This window comes from Rhinoraja longicauda, chromosome 28 (assembly GCF_053455715.1).
Source record: "Rhinoraja longicauda isolate Sanriku21f chromosome 28, sRhiLon1.1, whole genome shotgun sequence".
Taxonomy (NCBI): Eukaryota; Metazoa; Chordata; class Chondrichthyes; order Rajiformes; family Arhynchobatidae; genus Rhinoraja; species Rhinoraja longicauda.
Window position 1 is genome coordinate 16,409,260 of NC_135980.1, and position 18,718 is coordinate 16,427,977.

General features: G+C 42.4%; 1 protein-coding gene across 9 annotated transcripts in view; it reads right to left on the reverse strand.

The window, feature by feature from the left end:
- Positions 1–18,718, reverse strand: part of eps15l1a (epidermal growth factor receptor pathway substrate 15-like 1a) — a 207,958-nt gene that overhangs the window by 127,804 nt on the left and 61,436 nt on the right. For all 9 annotated transcript variants that reach the window (XR_013549081.1, XM_078423955.1, XM_078423948.1 and 6 more), the window contains 3 exons: positions 10,242–10,314; positions 7,598–7,759; positions 979–1,176 (listed from right to left, as the gene is read on the reverse strand). Coding sequence is in view for 8 of the 9 variants with exons in the window: in XM_078423955.1 (XP_078280081.1) it covers positions 979–1,176; positions 7,598–7,759; positions 10,242–10,314 (433 nt within the window). In the remaining variant the exon portion in view is untranslated. The remainder of the gene's footprint in view (positions 1–978; positions 1,177–7,597; positions 7,760–10,241; positions 10,315–18,718) is intronic.

An 18,718-nucleotide genomic window follows, 5' to 3' on the forward strand; every position in this document is an offset into this window, starting at 1 on the left:
GTATTTGATGATATTGGCTTTCTTTTTGAGGCAGCACCCCTATAGATTCCTTCGATGATGGGGAGGTCAGAACCTGTGATGGACCGGGCAGTATCGACCGCTCTCAGTAGTCTCCAATGGCCCTGAACCAGGCAATGATGCAACTGGTCAGTATGTTCTCAACTGTCCACCTTTTTCAGATCAGAGTATTCAATGACATACTGAACATTGTCAATCTTCGATGGAAGTAGAGGCATTGATGAGTTTTCTTTGTGATTGCATTGATGTGCTGGGCCAAGGACAGATCTTCAGAAATATGTACCCCTGGAACTTGAAGTTGTGGACTCTCTCCACCATACCCCGTTGATGAAGACAGGTTTGTGGATATCTGGCTTTCCCCTCCTAAAGTCAACAATCAGCTCCATGATCTGGCTAATGTTGAGAGCTTGATTAATGTTCTGGCACGGGGAGATGGTGTCTGAAGGGACAAGGAGAAAGAGTGTGGGGGTGCAATTGTTGGGGAGAAGGAGTGCGGGGAGTTGCAAGAGGGGAGACAAAATGTTTTAGATGGGATAGTAAGGATGGGAGGATGATTAGAATATCAATTCACGGGTAAGATGATGGGGGGGGGGGCAAAACCAAGACCAAGGAAAGATATTTTTGGCGAATGATGTACATGACAGGTAATGGTGATATTCTCAACAAAGGGAAAGTGTTTTGGCTTCAATCTTATTGAACAATACCATGATTGAATTTGCTTATGAATTACAGGCCAATCATGCCAATGCACAATCGTCATTTGATCTGCATAAAATCCCGGGAAATTTCTATAAAAACATTACAATCGAAGGATGAAAACAAGAGTTATTTTGAATATATCTTTCTTAATTTGAGGAGGGTTTTTTACCCTTTGTCCTCTCTTTAAAAAGTTATTGACACAGAGAGAGTAAAAGAGACGCTGAGGTACAGAAAGCATCAATGGATAACAAGAATTCTCACCTGATTAATTTCATCCTGTGTAGATTTCAGTGATTTAATAATCGTTTCAAGTTGAACCTTGCCAGCTTCGATGCTCTGTTCTAATTGCGACTCTTCTTGCTGCAGTTTATTCAGTTCTGTTTTGGCTTTACTCAGCTCCTCTTCTTGGGATTCCACATCTGATTCCTGATTCGCGATTTGCATCTTCAGCGATGAAATCTATCCCACAGAAATTCAGGATAATTAATCACACAAAGACACCAATATGACGAACACTGCCTGTTACTGAAAAAATACAGTGCGCATCATTCAAACAGAATTCCAAAACAGTGCATCTGTGGCTTCGTCACATCACGTGTTAATTTAAATGTCTTCAAAGATTACAGTGCACTGCTTGCTGGATGATGAATCTGTCATTATGTCTCATGTGGAGCTTATATAACAATGTTACGCCCACACATTCTAAAAGCACCTTGAGCTCAATAACCACTATGGTGGAATTACTCAATTAAAATGACAGCATTTCGCTCAGCCTCACAAAAAAAGATGCTAGTAAAGGACTCATGGATACCAGAAAAATAAATCAATGCATTCAATAATTGGCAAGATACATAAACGTCCCTAGTAATTCAAACAATATAACATAGTATAGTGGCCAAAGATGTACAGCAACCAAATAAGCAAAATTTGCTTTTATTACATTGTAGTATTAAATGTTTTGTCATTGATTCACTTTTTGTAGTTTATCTAGAGAAATGAGTGATTCCAAATGCGCCACTGAATTTGCTTTCATTTCATTAAAGGTGAGTCAGCGACAAAACATTTAATTGATCTCTTTAAACACTGTTCCATCTTTTTCTGCTTAGACCTGTGGCCTCCTGTACATTGCATTGGCAAGACCAAGCGTAGACTCGGCGACCATTTCGTTGAACACTTACCATGTCCAACTGGATCTACCATTGCTAACCATTTTAATTCCTCATCCCATTCCCATTCACACAAAGGTTCACCTGCACCTCCTCCAACCTCATCTATTGCATCCGCTGCTCTAGATGTCAACTCATTTACATCGGCAAAACCAAGCGCAGGCTCGGCGATCGCTTCGCTGAACACCTGCGCTCGGTCCGCATTAACCAAACTGATCTCCCGGTGGCCGAGCACTTCAACTCCCCCTCCCATTCCCAGTCTGACCTTTCTGTCATGGGCCTCCTCCAGTGCCATAGTGAGGCCCACCGGAAATTGGAGGAACAGCACCTCATATTTCGCCTGGGCAGTTTGCAGCCCAGTGGTATGAACATCGACTTCTCCAACTTTAGATAGTTCCTCTGTCCCTCCCTTCCCCTCCTCCTTCCCAGATCTCCCTCTATCTTCCTGTCTCCACCTATATCCTTCCTTTGACCCGCCCCCCTGACATCAGTCTGAAGAAGGGTTTCAACCCAAAACCTCACCCATTCCTTCTCTCCCGAGATGCTGCCTGACCTGCTGAGTTACTCCAGCATTTTGTGAATAAATCGATTTGTACCAGCATCTGCAGTTATTTTCTTATGACAAGCTAATATGTTGGCTGGTGACTGAGCCGAGGAAAGGATCAGATCACAAAGTCATCAGAAACTTACAAAAGAGCTCTACAATTGGAAAAGACTAAATATATGCATTAATGAACCTGATGAAGTTTGTGTACAAGGGACATGCAGAGGTTTCAGTGAACAGCAGGGGAAGAAAATGTTTTTAGCGAAAGTCGCAAAACAAGGAATGGAAGCTAGGGTATTCACAAGTGAAACTGAGGATGTCTGCAAGTCATTCTATGTCTATATGGGTGTTTCCGTAAATACAGCATTCAGAAGTGAAACTGAAGGTCTCCAAACTTCCAGGTTATTTTCCAGTTTTTTATGTAATATTCCCATTGTTTCATATTCTGTATTTTAAGTAGTATGGTGTAAAGCCACAATAATGAAATGAAGCAAAAATAAATAAATCTGTTTTTACAAAGAAAAATATCAGAAATGTCCCTGTGTTTCCTTGCCTTTTTTTGTGACATTTTTCAAGGAGGATTTAATCCAGAATTTATACCAGAAAGATGACATTAATTTTGCAATTAAATAACTCTATACAAGCCAAATTCTGATTACGCTTATGATATTTATGATTTATCACCTGAATAGATGGTTTTCTGATGCCCCAAGTTTTTGCAGCACAACGTGAGTAGCAGTGTCCATTTGGTCACTTTTGAAATGTGTGAAGTAAAAGCAGAGTAACCATTTTTATATTTATTGTTTCTTTTTTATTGTTTATATTTTGCATTTGTATGAAATACTTAATAATGAATAGAACTTAAAATCATGAAATAAAAATCTAGTTTGCTTACCTATTTTATCGATGTCTCATTCAGTGTCCCTCCCGTTGTCTAACATTGTCAATGCTATAACTGTTTATTTTGCACTCGTCGCGTTTTTTAAAAAAATTAAACAACGCCATAATGACCCTGACGTGAACTACAGGCCTCTTGTGGGTTACGTGCCGACATTTTGTAAGGGAGCTTAGAAATTAGTTTTTTTTAATTCTTGTTTTTTTCCTTCAAATTTTGAAAGTATTAAATTTGTCAAATTTTGGTCGATTTTGATCACAAATTAGCTCAAAAGGATCATAAGTAGGCCCATTTTTAATGCTGTGGTATTTCATTATGATTTAATAACTTTCAAATTTAGCTACCCGTCACAGGTCGGTACCCTTATTTACGGAAACACCCATATGTATATGTGTATTCACGTGCATTGTTGTTAAATGTTATATGCCATGGGTCAGGACAATAGTGGCTGTTTAGTAAACAGATTTAACTGGAACAGATTTATCTGCAATCACTTTAAGAGCAAGTGGCATTTTGGAATAATTTTTTTGTCACATTTTCTCAAAATGTATTGTTACCTCAGTGATGCTAGTTCAAGCAGAGGGAAATGCTGCTATTAGCATTCGATTTGGTAGAAGTAAATCAATTGACTACCTGAGCCTGCTCCACTATCTGACCAACAAAAATAATAATTTTAAAACTATAATGGACCCATTGTAGTGTACCAATCCTAAAAAAAAGTTCTGGGTCCTCAGCTTGAACTTACTGTAAAATTGCAAAGGTTAAAGAAACTGAACCAAAATGAAAAAAATGTGTGGCTGTACAAGCAACTACATCACTAATTGATTGTGCAGATATTCAATGTCCTAAAGTGGATATAGAGGTGAACTGGTTTTTTTTAAACGCGACAAGTGCAAAATAAACAGTTATAGCATTGACAATGTTGGAAAACGGGAGGGACACAGAATGAGACATCGATAAAATAGGTAAGCAAACTAGATTTTTATTTCATGATTTTAAGTTCTATTCATTATTAAGTATTTCATACAAACACAAAATATAAACAATAAAAAAGAAACAATAAATGTAAAAATGGTTATTCTTGTTGTTGAAGAGGTGAAGCATATACAAGCTGTCATGTGCAAGTCCTCCCCAGGTTACTGCAGAGTTCTGTTCCTGAGAACTGTTCGTAACCCAAACAGTTCACAAGTTGGAAATCTGGCCACAAACAGAGTTTCCACATGGCAGAATAGGCCTACAGCCCCGCAGCAGCTCCATCCGGGCAGTCTCCCAAACACACGTTTATACATAAGTTGGGTGTTTGGGAGGACCTGTATAACATTTGATCTTCTCAGACTGGCTCTAATGGCTGTGAGGGATAAAAGAATGTCACCTTTCATCTCACTCTAAAAGTGCTTGGCAACAAAAAACTAATGGCTAAATTTGAAAATATTTCATTCCACAGCCCTGTATTCTTTAACTTAATAAAAATAAAATTTCCAATCGGAAAAATGGATGAGTCAGGATCCTGCACACACTCCGGATCAGTCGATATATCTGCCAGTTTAACCAGAAACTTTGATTTCATTCCACCATCTTGCAATAGTTAATATAAAGAGAACATGCAATACTACAGGGAGAATTCTTCAAACAAGCAGAAATATGTGCACATATTTTTTGGAATTGTGTAAAAATATTGTAACACTCTCAAGGTTTATCTGGGAACACAGCCACAGCACTGCACATTAATAGCTGACATTTGCAAATGGACAGAAAAACATTTGTGTGAAGGGAGTGGTCCACCTCGTGGGGAAAGGAAAACTGGCTGCTGGGCAATTGCTGATCAGCATTGATGGTGGCCATGTACAAAGCAATGACCAAGACCACCCTATCCCCTCCTCCCAGCTCACACAAGCTGCCTATTAAGCCAGAAGCCACGTGGGAACAATGTTTTGAAACTAAATTACAAACTCACTGATTTATTGGAACAGTATTCCTGGCATGCTTAGTGATTACAGCTGAACAGAGTTGGAAGGAAGGATCTAAAATCAAGTTGTTTTCTTCAGCGTGTATCGTAATTCTATATAACTGAACAGCTGGCTGGATGAATTACTTTGCTTCAAATGCCTCAAGGGAATCAGACAATAATACAAACCACACAACTGGACATTGAATGGCTTAGAAAGTCATTGAAACCAGATGCATTATTTAATTCCAATAACTCCCAAACCACTTTTTTTTTCCAATCCTATTTTCTCTTCCCCAGATTTAAAATCCTTTGACCTGTGCTAGGGTATAATTCCACCATGACTACCCCTCAAGGTGTTTTTTCTTGTTAAATGAACCTGGGCAAAAAAGCCAATGGACTATTTAAGCAAGCGCATTGACCCGGTGGGCTTACAACTGAACCTAACTACATCTTGCATCTGTGTGCAGATATATACACGCGCAGATGTTGAGCAGGCCCTGGAATGTGATTGTAACAGGAGTACCAGCTGACTTTGTCCCAACTAAGCCCAAGGATACTACAGGGCAGTAAATTCCATTCCAATTGAGATCAGCAATCTCAGCACATACTGTGCAGATCAATTGAGGCATCAGGTTTGGTACACCTTTGGACTAACTTCCATGCTCTGCCATTCACAGCTGAAACTTTAGTTATTAATTTATCCTCATCGATAAGTTTGGCAAGCCAATCAACATCACATGAAAATAAATGAAGTGGCTAATGGAATATAGCATAGGAAAGTGTACAGAAATACACTTTGGTAGAAGGAATAGAGGCATAGAGTGCTTTCTATGTGGAGAGAGGATTCAAAAATCAGAGGTACAAAGGGTCTTGGGAGTACTGGTGTAGGATTCCCAAAAGGTTAATTTGCACATTGAGTTGGCAGTAAGGAGGGCAAATACAATAGTAGCATTCATTTTGAGGGGAACAGAATCTAAAACTAAGGATGTAATGCTGAGGCTACATAAGGCGTTGGTGAGGCTATATTTGGAAGGATGTGTTAGCATTGGGGGGTCCAGAGAAGGTTTATGAGAATTATCCCAGGGATGAATGGGTTAATATATGAGGCATGTTTGAAAGCTCTGGGCCTGTGTCCATTGAAGTTTAGAAGGATGAAGTGGGATCTTATTGAAACCTACCGGATAATGAATGGCCTAGATTGAGTGGATGTGGAAAGGATGTTTCCAGTAATGGGAAAGTCTAGTACCAGAGGCCACAGCATCAGAATAAAAGGACATACCTTTACAATAGAGATGAAGAGGAATTTCTTTAGCCAGAGGGTGATGAATCTGTGGAATTCATTGTTGCTGATGGCTGTAGTGGCCAAGAGATTGGGTATTTTTAAAGCAGAGGTGATGTTATTGATTAGCAAGGAGGTCATAGGTTACGGAGAGAAGACAAGAGAATGGGGTCGAAAGACATGATTGAATGGCGGAGATAACTCGATAGGCCGAATGACCTAATTCTGCTTCTATGTCTTGTGGTCCTCTAAAAGGAGCGTTGGCAAATATTAGGAAAGTTAGCTGCATAGCATGGTTTTTATTCCTGTAAATCATTACATTTCTAATAACAAGTTAATATTGTCTAATTAAAACCATAAATGGCAAATCACCCAGCTGAGAAACATCGAAACTTTATATGGATATGATGGAAAAATCCAAAATCACGCACGGTTTTAATTATCATATGGAGATCCATGCTTACATACAATCGGACCCATTGGCAGACATCTATCAATAATTATAAAGATACTGATCATTGATGTTTACTGCAGCCACAATACACGACTCAAATTCAATCTCTCAATTTTACATCCTTTTCTGATAAAATATGGATGTTTGCACTATGAACATTTGACAAAGTCAAAATGAACTGATGTAAATCCTCACACCACTCTATTTTGTCGACATTATAGCCTTTGAACAATCCTCTCATAATATGCTTCATGTATGCAGAGCACAGGACAAATCTCTTAAAATTTGGAAAACAAGGAAACAGATTCAAGTGAAAAAAATGTTGAGCCTGCATCACCAAAAGCAATAAACTACCCTTGGACAAAAATGTTTTGTACTACACTCAAAAGTAAAAGTCCAGTGTTGAATCGAAATTAGAAAAAAATTCACAGATATCCAACAATACTCGTGGATACGCTGTCATTTTGTTGAACATTGCAAATATACCACATTGTACAAACACCTCATTTGCCAAGTTGAAGAACATTGCTGTTAAAAATCTCCCTCATTTCAATTGCCTACAATCTCAAGCTCTCATATATTCCCTGTTCTTACCGTCTGGTTCTCCTCCTGACACTTCTGTCGGATGTCATTGAGCATGTCTTCAAGCTTGGCCTTCTGCTGGTCCATCTCATCCAGTCTGTCTTGGGCAGCCTGTTTTTGAGACTCCAGTTCCTGCAGGTTGTTGTTTTCTCTGTCCAAGTCATTTTGAAGTTCCTGCCAACAAAAAGAATAACCTTCAGTAACATAACCATCCTGACAACAATAATACTCAGCTCCCGACTCAAATGAAGACAGCTTTAATAACACGTCATGTTATCATACAACCTAATTGAGTATAGAAATTGGGGTGTTCTGTTATAGTTGTACAAGATGTTAGTGAGGTGGCATTTGGAGTAGTGTTTTCAGTCTTGGTCACCCTATAGGAAGGGTGTAATTGAGCGGAAAGGAGTGTTAATATGAAGAGTGTATTACAAACTTACTGGACTATTCCAGAAGACAACCTCAATAATTTTATTCTGTCATTTGTTAATCCCATTCACCACAATAAGTCTCATGTCCTAACTGGTGTGGGTTTAAGGTATGTAAAATAAGATCAGAGCAAAATTTATATTCCATATAACAACAACACTTAGATATTCTATTGAAATGATTCACAAGATTTAACACATTTTACACTGATTAACATAAAGCCAAAATCTAATAACAAATATGATACTCAGTCCTTCTACACAGACAACCACTTCCTTTCTTACGATCTTTCCACTGGAACAGTATCCTAATAAAGCACTTAAAAACAGTTCCAACTTCAGCTGAATTCTAATTATAAAGGATGTTGAAAACTGACAGTACAGGTGGTCTGTTTTTATTCATGTTTTTAAAGATTAAGGCACAAGGGAAATTCCCTTTGTTTTTCCCCCGTAAAAAACATAAGATCTGTTACATCCACTTAAAAAATTCAAAACTACAACCCTGGGAAACAAGAGCTCAGGGAAAGATTCGTGGCACATGGATCATAGGTAAGCATGCTTTGCATTCAGCAAAGTAGATAAATTAATTTATTTGACATCTTTAACTTCCTCTATTACTCAATGAGATTGATTCAAACACAAATCCAAAATGAAAAAAAAAGTTGCGATTCCACTATCCACAACATTGAAGTATTCTTGAAAATAATTTTTACTTTCTTGGAAAGGAAAATATTGTGATAGAAGTGCAGAAAAGAATTTAGAGATGCTGGATGTGAAATATTAGTTGTGTTTCCCTTCCCATAGACACTGTCTGACCTGCTGAGTGTTTCTAACACTTGGTTTTGAACTGCAGATTTTTGGCATCTTTTTATTATTTTTTCAATTTTACCGTAGTGCTTACTGAAAGGTTAATGTTGCCAATATAAGAGAGTGAAAAAAAATAATTCAAGTCTAATATTTTGAGAGGTGTAGGTTCAACATACTTTTATCATTTTGAAATTTGTGCTTAAGTCAATGCTCTTGAGTAATAATAATAAATTAAATAAATGGACATCAGTGAATGGAAATTTGGTTTGCCTACAAACGTGTGCCATGAATCGTTCCATTTCACTGAGCACTTTGTGTTTTCTCCAATACTATGAGCTAATTTGCATTTATCTGATGACAGAAACAAAATCCCAGTTTAACATCTCATTCTGAAAGATTTCTACCTCTGAAAATATAGCTGTCCATTTGTACTGTACAGAAATACTGACCAACATCAGGTGGTCAAATTATAAGAATAGGACTCAAATCCATTGACTTCTGATTCCAGGCAAGTCAACATGGAAGTCACAAATAATGATGTACTAGGTAACAATTAATTGAAAGAGGATGTTGGTAGAATGTCCTCAGTGACAGCGTGATCCAAAGGGTAAGGCTGAAACATTTGCAAGCTTCTTCATGCAGACGTTTCAGGGTTAGCACCTCCCTGAGGTCTCAGCTATCAAAGCCATCAGTTTTCAGCAAATTCAATTCCCCTCACATGAGTAAATGCACTAAAAGCAGCAAAATGATGGAATCAGACAGCAATGTGTGATCGAACTAGACATGCCTTTGGATAAGCTATTTCAACTCAATTAGAATTTTGGCATCCATACCACAATCCATCTATGCTCTGTCTTCAAGCAGACAGATCCAATTCACTAAATACCACCCAATTAGTTTATCATCGGCAAAGTGAAACCGTCTTTGACGTGCTATCAAATGTAACTAGTGCAACAATAACATATTCAGTTTAGGTTTTCCCTACCAACAACATCTCAAAACCTGTGACCTCAACTAATTGGAAATATGCAGACTGCTGACATAAGGGAACAGTATCACCTGTAAGTTATACGTTATACACCATATGGACCAAGAATAAATAATCGATAAACCAAATATAGTGCAAATTGAAGAACCCAAAGTGGTGCCAATATGCTTCACTGTCAAGTTTACACAAATTATGACTCTAATTGATATTTCTCATCCTTGCTTCACATTGCATTTGGAAGGCGGCACCCAGTGGTACTCTTGGATCACAGTTAATAGTCAGAGAGCTCCACAGGTACCCTTGATGTCGTTCCTGGTTTGAAGGTCATTGCCATTGATCCACCAGGTCATGGAGCAATATTTTTTAAGTTCACGACTACAATAATGTGAACACCCTAAAGATTCATTAAGATTCATAAATGCAACATACATACCTGCACCTCATTAGTTTTCTGCCTGATGGCCTCTTCTTTTTCTCGGATATCCTGTTCTAGTACATACTTCTCCCTGTAACAAACAACAGTGTTTGCGTAGCTATAAACCTTTTTTTTTAATGCCAGGAAAGAATACACTTCAGAGCAACAGGGTTCAAAAATTAAGCTGCAGTCAAGGAAGATTTATAAAAGGGAAATTGATGCTTTAACTAGCCGGGTGGATAAGGGGAAAAGTGGATGTGGTATAATTGGATTTCCAAAAGGAATCTGTTATAGTGCAGAAGTAAATCGTACACTTCAGCTTTGCTCCATGAATCAATCCCTCCATGATACTGGGTGAGGTGGTCTTTGTAACTCCATGTTCTTGCCTGGTCCCCAAAAACTTCTGAAGTTCTTGAAGTCCTGACTTAAATATATTTAATGGCAGCCACCGCAGCTCCATCGAGTACAGAGTTTCAAAGATTCCGAATCCTCTAGGTAAAGAGAGTTCTCAATTCAACCTTAAGTAGATGACAAACCGAGACTGTGTTTATACATAAAATTACAAATAATGGTTTATTAACACCGAGTTTATGTTCCGATTACTATCAACCAACAAACTTATAATGATTTTCTTAATTAAATTTTGTCTCTGACATTTTGTCTTTTTGTCTCTGACATCACAATTTGCTGGACCTTCTGTTTTGAAGCCCTTACCCAGGCCTGGAAACTCAATATCAGTCTTTTATTGTATCCCACCAGCACATCTGCATGGATTTTAATTTATTAATTAAATAATAATTAATTATTAACCAAATTAATCCTTTGGCTGAACCAATGTCGTTAACGGCTTATCCCTTTGATATTGTGACCCTTGGTTCTACATAGCTCAGTCCACAACTACCCATGCTTTGTGTGAAGTTTATATGTTTCAATTCTTTCAAACTCAAGATTGTATCGATCTAATCTGTTTAATGCCTCCTCAAAGAATTAACTCCCTCTCAAGGCAATCTATCTGATAAATCTAATCAATCTGGTCAAAGTGTGTATCATGTTCAATAAAAACAAAATGTTAGAGATATTCAACAGATCAAGCCTTTGTGAAGAAACAAATAGAATTAATTCGGAAAGTCAACATACGTTGGTTCTGTTTATCCCGCCAGAGATGCTGATATAATATCTCCAGAATTTTATGTTTTTATTTCAGATTTTCTTCATTTGCAGTTTATTGCTTTTCAATTACTTTATGTTAGATTTGTTTTGGACTTCTTGCCAGGTGGACTGCCAAACCACAAAGAAACTACCTTTTCCATTTAAAGTTCCCAGTTGAAGTTACTGGGAAAAAATCTGAACTTTAATTTAACTGATTATGTTCAACACGATTACGCCATCGGCCTTGCTTCCACCAATTTACATATTTAATCCATCAAATTCTGAATAGGTTATTAGAAGAATTAGAGACAACCAAACATACCTAATGAAACCAAATATCACTGGAGCAGTAATAAACACCCTTCTAGTGGACTTAGCAGGATCACTACAATCCAAGCCTGTAGTTCTATTAATAAAATAAATTAGCAATTGAACTCAGGATTGTGAGCATGGATAGTTTCACAACTGGAGCTAGATATCAGGAACATAGGTAGAGGTGTGTGACTAGCGTCAGGGGATGGTGTCAAGAACATGACCAGGATGCATCCTGGTCATGTTCTTGACACCATCCCCTGACGCTAGTCACACACCTCTACTTATGTTGGGAGCAGGAACTTAGAGAGGTGTTCACATGGAGCTGGGGCCAGAACGAAAATACAGAAACATTGGCCAGGAAAATGATTCGAGCCGGAAGGGCAGAATATGGTAGGTATGCAGCTGGAGTTGGAGGTGTGTGGCCAGAGGTGTCAATCAGGTGTGGCCAGGTGGCACTTTTGTACACACTCATCCATGTGTGGGCTTTAACACTTATGCAGTATTGCCTAGTCTTCAGTCATGAAGTTCAGGACCTGCAATATCTGAACTCTCATGGACAATCACAACAGTAACACACGAATGCTGCTTTACTGTTTTGACTCAGGAACCCAGACACTTTGACAGCAACGTCACTGCACAGATTCAGACACAATGACTAAAGATGATCAGTTTAAAGAACAAAATGGTAGCTATATTCAGATTCTGAACGTCCCGACCAGAAATGTCACCCATCCTTTTTTCTCCAGAGATGCTGCCTGACCCACTGAGTTACACAAGCACGTTATGTCTATCTATATCTTCTCTCCAATCACAAACTGTAAAAGAAAGGAGTGGGACTAGTTCAGAAAGGCACCTTGGTCTGCATGGATGAGTTGGATCGAAGGGCCTGTTTATGTGCTGTATAATTCTATGAATATATGACCAGCCTGCCCCAACTGCACCATGCTACTTCCAACAAGATTCATAGTGAGATCCTTGAAAATACAGACAACTCAAGGAAATGAACCATTTCCTTCAAAGCACCAGAATAGTCTTTGGTCAACTGATGGAATAGGTATCTGAAGGTCAATTCCTCAGTCCTGATTTAAAACCTGTGGACCACTGTGTGGCAGTGATCCATGCCCTCTTAATTACTACAGTAGGCAGCACAAGGCACGAGAAAAATAGCACAAACACTGTGACCATAAAATTCTTCACAATTCACAGGAAGGGTAAGTGAACATTGTGCTTTCACAGGCCAACACTTCCCACATTAAGGACTAGGTGTACTCACTCAGTCAGATACATTGGGCAAGCCATGTCATTCACATGCCCGACACCATGCTTCTGTAACAGACACTTTTCTGATCACCCTCATGGGGAAGAGATTACCAGATGGGCATGAAAACTCATGACCACTTAAAGTGATGGAGTAGCACTGAGCATGGTTTCAGTTTAAAATCCAAGCATAGGAAGCACACAGAGGGATCTCACCACCTCACAAATTATCCACCTGTCTGCCCCATTAGACAATTTCTGACCTATCTGCAATTACCACTTTATTTAGCTTCATTAGCCATTCCAGATTTCAGAAAACTAAATGTCATCCTTGATCCTGAGGGACTACCCAAAAAGGAACACCATCTATCTACTTGCCCCTTGCAACTATATCCGAAGCTTTGGGGCAAGTAGCTATTGGTGGCTCACATGATGTGTTTCCCTCCTTTGATCTCCTTACCCATGGAAGAAAATATTTGTCTTAACAGGTCTGGAGCAAAGGTTTATTGGATTGATTCTTGGACTAACAGTTTTGTACAATTTAAGATTTAATAAACTAGATATACTTTACTGGGTGTTTTAAAAATTGGGAGGTGATATTTGTGTCACACAAGTATCAAACAGGAACCTTTCCTTTGCTCTGTAAAACATATATACAATTTCTAAACATTTTTTTTAAAGTTAAACCTTGGAAAAATTTAAAAATCACTGTATGAAAACTCAAATAATGTTCTAACTTTTACAAGTCCAAGACCTTTCTGGTTTAAAGCTCAGTTTTTTTCATCCATTCACAAGATCTACAAGTTTGAATCTGAAGAAGGGTCCTGACCTGAAACATCAACTATCCTTTTCCTCCAGAGATGCTGTGTGATCTGCTGAGTTACTCCAGCATTTTGTGTCTATCTTTGGTATAAACCAGCATCTGAAGTTCTTTGTTTCCACAAGTTTGACATTTACCTGCACTTCTATCACTACTCTCTAAAATGCGAATAATTAACAGGTTCATGTTAGCATTTGAAACCAGAGTCTGACAAAAAAAACATGTTTGTTTTCAAATTGTAAACAAGGCAAATCACTGTGGGTCATGTGGCTCGCACCGCACTCGAATACAAGAGCAGCTCTGTCGTGGTTTCTGTGGCTCTTGAGCTTACGAAACACGCTTACAAGTAAACACCACGGACTGTGTATAACTATCAATCGCTTGAATATAGTCACTGTGGTAAATTTGTTTTTAAGTTAAGAGTACTTCTTCATCTAAACTAATTACCGCGTTAGTTGCAGTCCCACTGGTCAGGGTCATGTGGAACATTTAGTGCTTGCCAGCAGTCGTTTCTAATGAGGGTTTAGAGCCAGCTCTTTCTCACTCTGCTGCAGGTAATGGTGCTATCAGCCTCCCCTCCCAATGAATCCTACAAAAATGTGTACCTAGCCTGATTTGAGGAAGGTTAGATTAAGAAGAAATGAAGCAGCTCTAGAACTGTGGCCTTACTATTCACACAAACCAACTTTATGTTGCAAATTGTGCAGTTTCAGAATTGCATCAATTTCACAAGTAGCAAGCTGGACCACAATTTGGAAAATCACAATAATTAGCCATCACAAAATACAGAGGTATAAAAGAGTGTTCTCTCGTCCCATGGTTTCACTCTTCCATTCCGTATGAGAAATCTAGGACCGCATTTATAATCCAAAATTAGTTCACCAACAACTCAATAATGAATGAAATCCTTTCCCTTGCTGTTTCACATATGCAGCTAGCCAGAATCAACTATGTTCTCTTCATGAAACATTTCACTCAAATGTATGGAACTGCATCGGATTCCAGCCTGATCAACTTGAACATAGAACAGCATAGGAATGGACCCTTTGGCTCATCATGTCTGTGTCAATTTAAACTAATCCCATCTGCCAGCAAATGGTCTCTATCCCTCTCTCTCCTACCTGTTCATGTGCTTACCTAAATGCCTCTTAAAGTTGCTATTATATTTGTTTCCGCCACCTCACTTAGCAGAGTTTTCCAGATAGGAAACATGTTCCCAATGTTGGGGGAGTCCAGATCAAGGGGCCACAGTTTAAGAATAAGGGGTAGGCCATTTAGAACGGAGATGAGGAAGAACTTTTTCAGTCAGAGAGTGGTGAAGGTGTGGAATTCTCTGCCTCAGAAGGCAGTGGAGGCCAGTTCGTTGGATGCTTTCAAGAGAGAGCTGGATAGAGCTCTTAAGGATAGCAGAGTGAGGGGGTATGGGGAGAAGGCAGGAACGGGGTACTGATTGAGAGTGATCAGCCATGATCGCATTGAATGGCGGTGCTGGCTCGAAGGGCTGAATGGCCTATTCCTGCACCTATTGTCTATTGTCTATACCGACCACTCTCTCTGTAAAAACCTTGCCTCACAAATCACCCTTAAACTTTTCCCCTCTCACCTTAAATCTATGCCCTCTAGTAATTAACAATTCCATTCTGGAAAAAAAGACTATCTACTTCTCTGTACCTCTTATTATTTATTTCCATTTATGCTTAGCTTGTATTTTTTATTGAAACATGCATTCCAGATTGCACCAAAATTTAAAGAAACTTTTATAGCACAGTCACCATACTGACAAAATCTAGCAATGAATAATGAACAGGGATCGGTTATAGTACACCTATGGAGGTCTCTTCCTCACGGCGCGGGGTGCGGCTCGGCCGTGGGGCCTAACATCGCCCGGTGCGGCTCGGCCGCTGGACTTAACATCGCCCGGCGCGGTTCGGCCGCTGGACTTAACAGTGCCCGGTGCGGCTTGGCCGCGGGGCCTTCCATCGCCCGGTGCGGCTCGGCCGCGGGGCCTAACATCGCTGGTGCGGCTCGGCCGCTGGACTTAACAGTGCCCGGTGCGGCTCGGCCGCGGGGCCTAACATCGCTGGTGCGGCTCGGCCGCTGGACTTAACAGTGTCCGGGCCGCGGGGCCTAACATTGCCCGGCGCGGCCGCGGGACTTTTCATCGCTGGTGCGGCTCGGCCGCTGGACTTAACATCGCCCGGTGCGGCTTGGCCGCGGGGCCTTCCATCGCCCGGTGCGGCTCAGCCGCTGGACTTAACATCGCCCGGTGCGGCTTGGCCGTGGGGCCTTCCATCGCCCGGTGCGGCTCAGCCGCTGGACTTAACATCGCCCGGTGCGGCTTGGCCGCGTGGCCTTCCATCGCCCGGTGCGGCTCGGCCGCGGGGCCTAACATCGCCCGGTGCGGCTCGGCCGCGGGACTTAGCTGCGCACGGCACGGTCGCGGGGCCTTCCACCGCCCGGTTCGGCCGCGAGATGTCTCAGTGCCCGGTGTGACTCGGCCGCGGGGACTTCCATCCCCTTGCGGGGACTGTGCGGGTCAGTCGGGGACGAGCTGTCTGTCCGTGGGCGTGGGGAAGAGAGTGGAAGTTTTGTTGCCTCCATCACAGTGAGGGGGTGTTTGGAGTCACTGTGATGGACGTTTGTGTTGGGGTCATGTGTCTTGTGTTTTTTTTTGTGTGTGACTGCTATGTAGTTTCGTTCGGTACCTTGGTACCGAATGACAAATAAAGCTCTGTTGAACTGTTGAACTGTTGAGTGACACCAAAATCTCTAACAACTCTCATTCAAATTGAAGCTACATTTTTAAAGCTAGAGATTTTAGTTTAAAAAATTCCTTTCTAACCCATTTCTTGTAGGTCTTCAGCGTGCGACGTCACAATGGGAGCTCGCGCTCTCACCCCCGCCGGTATTCAGTGTGATGTCACAATGCGACCCGCACGTTTTCAAGAGATCAGCTCGCTCTCGCGCCCCCCCCCCCCCCCCCCCCAGGACCTTTAAACTAATGCGCTCCCGCCCCGGACCTTTAACTAATGCACCCCCCACCCCCCCAGACCTTTAACTAATACGCTCCCCCCCCCTCGTGCACCACCGCCCGTTAACTAATGCGCTCCCGCCCCCCCCCCCCCCCCCCCCCCCCGGACTTTTAACTAATACGCTCCCCCACCCCTGGACCTTTAACGAATGCGCTCCGCCCCCCCGTGCACCACCGCCCGTCCTGGTATGCCTCGCGCCTGACATTCCTCAGATCGGGCAGCGCTGACCGTCGGGAGTTGTCATCGCCTCTCCCACTCCGAGAGGGGGGCACCCGCCCGACTGACGAGAGTGCCATGCTCAGTGCCTTCCTCTCCCCTTTCCCCTCCCCCCTCGCACGGAGGAGCTTTAAGCGGCGTTGCCGGGCCCGCAGGAAGGGGGGGTCGAGTGGGTGGAGGGGAGGGTGGGGGTAGGTGGGGAGTGGGGGGTGGGGGGAAGGAGAGTGGGGGAGGAGGGGAGGGGGGAGGAGTGAGTGGGGATGGGCGGGGAGAGTGGGGGGAGGGTGGGGGGGAAGGAGGTCAGGGAGTGTGGGAGTGGGGGAAGGATGGGTGGGGGGAAGGGGGGCAGTGGGTGTGGGGGCAAGGGAGGGTGGGGGTGAGGGAGTTGGGGGTCGGGGTAAGAGAGAGTGGGGATGGGGGAAGGGGGACAGTGCGGGGTAGGGGAGAGTGGGGGCGGGGAAGAGGGGAGAATGGGGGGAGGGGGTGGGGAGGAGAGAGTGGGAGTGGGGGTAAAGGGGGGGTGGGGGAGGAGAGAATGGGGCGGAGGGGGAGGAGAGGTTGGGGGTGGGGGGAGAGTAGGGGTGGGGAGAAGGGCAGGGGTGGGGGTGGGGAAAAGGGAAGAGTGGGGGTGGGGAGGAGGGAAGATTGGGGGTGGGAGGAGAATGGGGTGCGGGCAGGGAGAATGGGGGTGGGGAGGAGGGCAGGATGGGGATGGGGAGAAGGGAAGAGTGGGGGTGGGGTAGAGTGGGGGTGCGGAGGAGGGAAGATTGGGAGTGGGGGGGATAGTGGGGTGCGGGCAGGGAGAGTGAGGGTAGGGGAGGGAGGTGGGGGTGAAGGGAGGGGGAGGGGGGAATAGGGGTGGGGATGGTGAAATGGGGCTGGCGGCAGGGCTGGGGGAGTGGGGGTAGGCGAGGGGCAAGTGGGGGAGGGGCAAATGGGGGTGGGGGCAGGGGAGGGGAAAGTGGGGGGGATGGAGGTGGGTCAGTGGCGGGAGGAGGGGGGATAAGCGGGATTGAGTGGGGGGGGGGTTGAGGGTGGTACAACACAGGAGAGGCTTTGGGTCCAGGGCTCACTCACTCACACCATCTCCCCTTCCCTCCCCCCTCTATGAGGAATGGGCCCAACGAGTCCACTTGGTCTAGTCTCCACTAAACACCAAATACAGTGAGCAGATAACGTCAAGTGGGGTCTCTGTAGGTCCTTTATGAACACAATCAAGAAACAGATTTTGGAAAATATGACAATTGGTTGATTTTGTCCGTAATATTTATGAGTTCTACTTTTGTTAGGCAAAAGCATTAAGGAACATGAAACCAAGACGATTCAAGGCCATTATCTAGCCAATGAGAACATTTTAAGTAATGTTATTATGTAAAATTCTGTACTCATTTATAAATATAATAATATTTTGAATCTTTATATTTGATTATTTCTGGGTGACAGGAGCATGCATTATCCCTGATAGCGAGGTAGTGAACTGTTTCCAGAGGTACGCTGTGGTGTGGAATTGCGTCTGCAATCAAGTCACCCATGACCTATTGAATGGCAGGGCACGCTCATAAGGCCAAGTGGCCTGCTCCTACTTTCAATTCATTTGTTGGCAGCTTTGAGAGCTTTTTATAACTGGGACTTATTCTGGTCCACATTTGTGATGACATTTAACGAGTTTTGTTCCACAAATTTTCAATGGAAGAATTACATTAAGT